General features: G+C 39.0%; 1 protein-coding gene across 1 annotated transcript; it reads left to right on the top strand.

Moving 5' to 3' along the window:
• Positions 1-3,221: 3,221 nt before the first annotated feature.
• Positions 3,222-5,952, top strand: LOC116321591 (zinc-binding protein A33-like). Its single transcript, XM_031741484.2, has 2 exons — positions 3,222-3,313; positions 3,487-5,952. Exon 2 carries the CDS (start codon positions 3,489-3,491, stop codon positions 5,121-5,123), a length of 1,635 nt encoding a protein of 544 aa, XP_031597344.1. The 5' UTR covers positions 3,222-3,313; positions 3,487-3,488; the 3' UTR covers positions 5,124-5,952.
• The last annotated feature ends 898 nt before the right edge of the window (positions 5,953-6,850 follow it).

Here is a 6,850-nt window from a genome sequence, read left to right as displayed (position 1 = left end):
TATTCAACAGTTGAAGGAGCCTATCAGAGATCCTAACTCCTCTGTTGTTTAGAGGCTATCTTAGATAGTGGTGTAACTCCAACAGTCACCACCCGTTTAATGAATAAGAGTCTAGATAAAATAGCTTATCATTCTTTACATGTGGAAATGCTTTTTGACGCTTTAAATCTCCATGCACCACTTGAGGTTTAAGAAACCATCTGGTCAGATTTCATTGCAGGAGAGTAGAGCAAATACAATTCAAAAAATGTTCGCCTCTCACAGACACTTCTCACACTCTGACATATTAAAAATATTCTCCAGGTAATGTATTCCTCTACCAGCAGGTTTTCCTGTGGTGTCACTCAGGTGGGACCCCAGTGTTGGTTTTAGAGTGCCATTTAATGATCTCTAATAGAACTTAACAGCTTGTGTCCCACATTTCTGCATTGCTTCCTATATGACAGGTCGTAAAATCCTCCTCGCTGTCAAATTACTCGGAAAAGAAGATGAGAAATGTTCTGTGCGGTATGTTAGTTTAAGAGTAAATGCATTAGTGTCTGAGATTTCAATAGCGGGAATTGCTTCAAAAAAGATATATATATGTAAGTTTTCAACTCAGTTTAACTGTTTCTACTGTTCCACGCAGTCTGATGAAAGCTGAAGTTGCATTTCGTCTCCCTATTTCAGATTAAAGCACTCCTTTTAATCTGTGAACACCTTGACAAAGATGGAGTCATCCTTGCAAACTTTTGAGTGTTTCAAAGTCACGCTATCTTAGAGTAAATCTAAAGCTACAGTGTCTGGGGAACAAAAGCACTGCAGGGAGAGGACTCTCATTTGGCTTCAGTTCTCCTAGGGCTGCCATGTTCCCCAGGCTGATGGATGAAGGGAGAAACTCATCTCATGACTAATTATTTATCTTCCCTCCAGTAGTGTTGTGTCTGGGGGTTGAAAATAATACAACCCTCAGGTCTGACCAAGCAGTAAACAAACTAGAATGATGGAGTTAATAGAGTGTCTTCTTTCTTTCCTCTCTAGAGCGTTGCTGCTGTACATAAAGCCTTTAGACAAAATGGCAAATTTTATTTTTCTATTTTTGTAGTCCGCTAAATTACTTATTGTTCTGTTCCTTTTTCCTGTAACATATGTGGTTAGAATGGCAGTTGCTCATGTTGTTTGTAGCCTAGTGGTCAATGCATGTACAAGTAATCCCTGTGAGCTTGCACACTACTCTACATGCTCCATTTCATGCAGTTTTTTTCTAGCTTTGGTTCTCTGTAGTGTCAGTGAGGGGATGTCTGTAGTGTTTTCATCTGAGGTACCAAGCTCTAGATGTTAGGACAGCAAAAGTGTTGTCCAAGTCTTTTGGTTGTGAAGGACAGCCAAAGAGAACAGAGCTGCCTGAAATGTAGAGGAGTTCAAATGGTTTGATTCACATCGAAGATGAACACAGAGCCTGCACCAAAGCCCAGTAAAAGCTAAATAAGCCTTATTTTGAGCAGTGATTCACAAAAGGTACTCTGCCAGTCCAAGATAAAAGAAAAAAATGGAGCTGATCATGTGTGGTCATAGTAGGTCAATTTTGAAAAGAGTGTTACTTTATATGAATGGGTTTATGGGGACTTTTTGGGGTGTAGTATGGAAACAATGTTATCTTAAAGACTTAATTTTATTTAAACCGTTCCCATCTATGGTTTCAAATTCAAAATAGTGTTAAGATTACACACTGAGTACAGCTCACTACTCCATTTTGTGTTATTGAAGTAAACAACAATAGCCTAATTTGGAAAAGATTATGGGGCAGATTATGCTCCTCACTCTAGCTGCTTGATGCAGCCATGATGCAATAGATCAGATTTACAAATCCCCCTCACTGGAATACAAGACGTGTCTTGTTGCTGTAATAAACTTAGAACTTTTAATTCTATCAGGCGGTGATAACCTAAAGTGGCTACAAAATTATTGCACAAATGCTACCATCATAACATATGCTGTGCATCTGGAGGGGGAGACATTGAGCACTTGTGAACACTGTTTTGTGTCTATCACTTCGTATATTGCCATGTGTTTTAACAATTACTGCCAGCTTCTTTGCCCATTACTTTAAAAAGTATAGCCTTTTAGAATTGGAAGATTCTTTTTGATACACAATTTATGGTTTTAGTTTGTTTGTTTTTAGTGTAATGTTCTCTAATAACACAGCGGTACTCCAGCATTAAGTCAGTATTACAGTTTTTGTCTTGGACTCTAGGATGTGCTGTAGAGGCAAGGCCTTTACTTTGGATTTACACTGAGTTCAAAACGGGGCAGACACCTTGCAAGAGGCATTCAATTCTAATAAGGAGGTCTGTGTTTTCAAACATTAAGCTCATGTAATCTGTTATTAATGCAATGAGTGTTAGAGCCACATGAGTTGGGTGAGAGGTGGAGGTTTTGGGGGCAATGGGGATGGCAGGAGTGCAGTGGTATGAGAGACAGAAGGAGTGAGAAGAAACAAAAGAAGGGAGGAAAAGACCATGACTCTCTTCCTGTGATGAACTGGTCACTGGATCATGCAGAGGAAGCTAAAGTGCTGGGTCCTAGAGTTTCACTCAGCCCCTGATCAAGGGAAACACTGGATGATTCAAATGTCATTTAAATGTTTTATGGTAGTCAGGGCATTGAGGTGAGGCTTGAATAAGACGAGACTCAAGACATCTCTAAGTCAGATAAGACGATCATAATAGGTACGTGTGTGTGTGTGTGTGTGTGTGTGTGTGTGTGTGTGTGTGTGTGTGTGTGTGTGTGTGTGTCAGTATATAGCATTCTCAATTCTGACCTCACATTCATTTTGCTAGTGTCCATAATTCTCCTGATTGTTTAGTCAGTCTAAATCCCTTTAAATTACACTGCACACTGGTAGTCAGTCACTGAATTCATTATCAGCTGCTGAAGCTGCACCATGTGCTCTACACAGAAAAGACTATCGCAAATACACAACTGTGAACACGGAAACACGTTATGAGAGAGATGATGCATGCAGCATACGCCCACATCATGTGCCCACATAGCTAAGTACACACCTATCTAAATATCTTACTAGTATGCCAAACAGAATAAAAGCTGATTATTTGTATCACTAAAAACAGAAGTACAAGGGATTTATATATATATTTATATGCTCTTTATATTTGTGCACAGTCTACAATGGGTTAACTTGTCGCAGGAAGATGAGGAAATGGGAGTGGTCTCAGAGTGACCTGTGAAAGAGAAACTGAAAGGAACCAAAGAGTTGCATGGTTTTAACCGTCTTTTATGCTGCTGAAAGTCGAGTAAAGTCTTGATACAACAGGTAATTTTGCAATTTTTTTTAAGTTTCCAAGTTTCTTGTCTTTTGGTCGTGTCTTATAGGTTAGTTAGGTAGGTAGTCAGATAGTTAGGAAAACATTTTAAAGACAAACAATTTCTTGGTAATTTCACAGTTAATATTGAAACTCTACTGACTTTCACTATCTTTCCTTCTAGACATGGCCTCTCCTGCAAGTCTAATAGCTGAGGAGAATTTTCATTGTTCCATCTGTCTGAGTGTGTTCACTAAACCGGTGTCAACTCCCTGTGGGCACAATTTCTGTTTTGATTGTATCAAAGCCTACTGGGACACCACAGATACATTAATATCATGTCCGTTGTGCAAAGAGGAGTTTAACATCAGACCAAAGCTTCGGGTTAATACTTTCATAGCCGAAATGGCAGCAAAGTTCGAGAAATCAGTTCAGAAAAATTCTACTAATATCACAGAAGAATCAGGAAATGGAAATGTGCTCTGCAACATTTGCACCGGGGCGAGGCTCCCAGCCCTGCAGTCCTGCTTAGTGTGTATGATGTCCTATTGTCAAACACATCTCAAGCCTCATCAGAAAATTGTGGCCTTAAAAAAACACAAGCTTATTCACCCGATTGAAAACCTGGAGAGCAGGATCTGCAAAGATCACGGTGAACCTTTAGATTTGTTTTGCAGCGTGGATAAAATGTTTCTCTGTAATTCCTGCAAAGACAGGGACCATGAACAGCATAAGATAGTGACTGTGGAGGAGGAGGCTCTAATGAGGAAAGACCAGCTGGAATCAGAAAAAAAAGATGCGCGTAAGATGATCCATGAACGTCAGCAAAAAATTTGTGACACTGTACTTTTACTGGAGGCTAACAAAAATAATGCAGCGAAGGCACTGTCATGCAGCAAACATGTCATGACTGCTATGGTGGAGTACATTAAAAGAGGCCAAGCTGAGCTAGCTGATGTAATTGAGACAAAGCAGAAAAAAAAGCAAGCAGAGGCAGACGGCTTAATTAATGAACTGGAGGGTGAAATTATGCAAATAACCCAGAAAAGCCAGCAGCTTGACAACATTTCAGTCACAGACGACCCCTTCAGATTCCTTGAAAGTTACCTTTCACTTACCATCGTTCCACCTCAAGTAAAGGACTGGTCTGATGTGACTCTTAGCTGTGACCAGTTTAAAATGCAGGAAGCTATGGCCTCGCTGGAGGAAACAGTCACAAGAGAAATAAGAATGTTCTGTGATCCCAACTTTAAAGAACTCAGGCGGCACGCTGTGGAACTGACACTGGATCCTGACACAGCAAACTCTTATCTCTATATTTCTGAAGATGGGAAGCAAGTCACATGTGGAACCCAAAGGAGGCGTGTCCCAAACAAACCAGAGAGGTTTGATTGTGTTTACAATGTCTTGGCAAGAGAAGGTTTCACCTCAGGAAGATTTTACTATGAGGTTCAGGTAAAAGACAAAACAGAGTGGGTCTTGGGAGTTGCAAAGCAATCCATCAACAGGAGGGGGGATATAAGACTGAGCCCAAAGAATGGATACTGGACAATTTGGCTGAGAAATGGAAATGAGTTCACAGCCAATACAGACCCTTCTGTAAATCTTCATGTGACGGAGGTACCTGAAAAGATCGGGGTGTTTGTTGATTATGAGGATGGTCAGGTTTCCTTTTATGATGTGGACAAGAGGGCTAGCATCTTCTCCTTTACTGGATGTAACTTCACAGAGAAGATCTTTCCCTTCTTCAGACCGTGTGCTACTAATGGGGGTAAAAACTCAGCCCCGCTGATCATCACTCCTGTCAGATACAGCAAGTGAGGTTTGAAGGGGTTGACATGGTGAGTTGGACTTGGCGAGTGATTCCAACACTCCCCCCCCCCCCTCTAAAACTGCAGCCTGTCATTTTGTTTCTTTCCTCCATCATTGTCAGCACTGTGTGTCATAATGTGTCACCTGGAAGACAGACAACTTCATGTCTATGCAGTCCCTAAGACATTCACTACCCACTGCCCTCTGTGCAATAGTGATACTCTAAAGCATTACATGTTTCAGGGTTAAATAAATGGTCTTTATGAGCCAAAGTGGCTGTAGCAGTGTCAGGGGTACTGTAAAGTACCCCTGACACTTTTTTCAGGCATGTTACATCTGTTGCATCTGAATTTTGGGGTCATGACTTGACAATAGCACACAAAATGCATTGAAATAAAATGACAGTCAGTTTCTCTCACATGATGCTAGATAATTAATTTCTCCATCGATTAATGTTAGTGAATTAAAGTGTAAGCTTTCAGCAAAACACACAAGAAAGTGCAGTTCTGCAAAAGCTGCTTAGTGAGAGTTTAAAATGTAATGTAATGCAATGTTAAATTAGTCATTTTTCTCTTGTCGCTTTAAAAACTTGTTTGTTTTTTAATCATAGTTCATGAATGTGTATTTTCTATATTACGCTGCTATAATTTCTATAATCTGGCCACTAAAGAGGTTTACTGTAGGAGAGAGTCAGTCCAATTCACCTACCGGATGGACTGTTTCATTGCTTGTTAATGTTGTATTTTAACTTTATGTCTATGTATTTCTTGAAGCACCAACTTGATACACATTTAATAATTGATGCCAAAACATTATATAAAATATTTGATGATCAACAGACAGATTGATGACTGATTTTTTAACAGTTGTTGAACATGTCACTTTAAATTCTGACAAAAAACCCAATTTTTTTTGCTTGTTTTCTAACATTTTGTCGTTCCTTTAGTGATTAGATATTATATGTACTGCATATGACATTTTGTGTGAAAAGCATGCACACTATGATCTGTTTCTCTTGATTTCATTTTCTTTGGGCATTCACTCAGCAAACATTCATATAAACTAAATCCTGCTGACAGATATTAAAAGCAATGAAAATTGAATTACTACAATATGCAATTAAAGTGCATCTGTCACTTTGCAGAATGAAAACACAAATTAGACTCTCTTGACAGTTTTACATTCCCACATCATACACTTGGTAATTTTGTAGCCACTACTTCCAAAGTAGCATCAAGTTTCTCCCCTGGAGTGATTTGAAAAGTCCAAATATTGTTAATTCTGCCCTTCACAAACACAGGGATAAGATTTTAATAGTTCTTACATACACAGCTGTGCTGTGCTCCAAATGACAGCATGGTATTTCCAAAATATGCTCGTGTTGCATGATAAAATCCCTTGGATTGAAAACACAGCTTTTTTTCTGCCAGACACAATACTTAGATCTTTATTTAAGATGCAGTAGCATAAACATGTTGAAAAAATATTTTGGAAGTATTCAATAGTGCTTTCAAAATTAAGAAAGCTTGTGCTTAATGTGCCAACATGTATTCTCCAGCTACTTCATATTCTAGTGATTTAGTTTATAATATCACATTGTGTGTTTGTGTGTATGTTACTATAATTTGTAACCACTGGATTATGATTAATAACAGTGCAGATGATGAGAAGATGAGATAAGCTGGCCTTTATTAATTCTACAGTTTGGAAATTCCCATTATTACAGCAGGAATAAA

The sequence above is a fragment of the Oreochromis aureus genome, linkage group 2 (genome assembly GCF_013358895.1).
Source record: "Oreochromis aureus strain Israel breed Guangdong linkage group 2, ZZ_aureus, whole genome shotgun sequence".
NCBI classification, from domain to species: domain Eukaryota; kingdom Metazoa; phylum Chordata; class Actinopteri; order Cichliformes; family Cichlidae; genus Oreochromis; species Oreochromis aureus.
This window is presented reverse-complemented; position numbering and strand designations above follow the sequence as displayed.

Coding starts and splice junctions, on each gene's coding strand:
- LOC116321591 (XM_031741484.2), top strand. CDS start 3,489: ATGGCCTCTCCTGCAAGTCTAATAGCTGAGGAGAATTTTCATTGTTCC.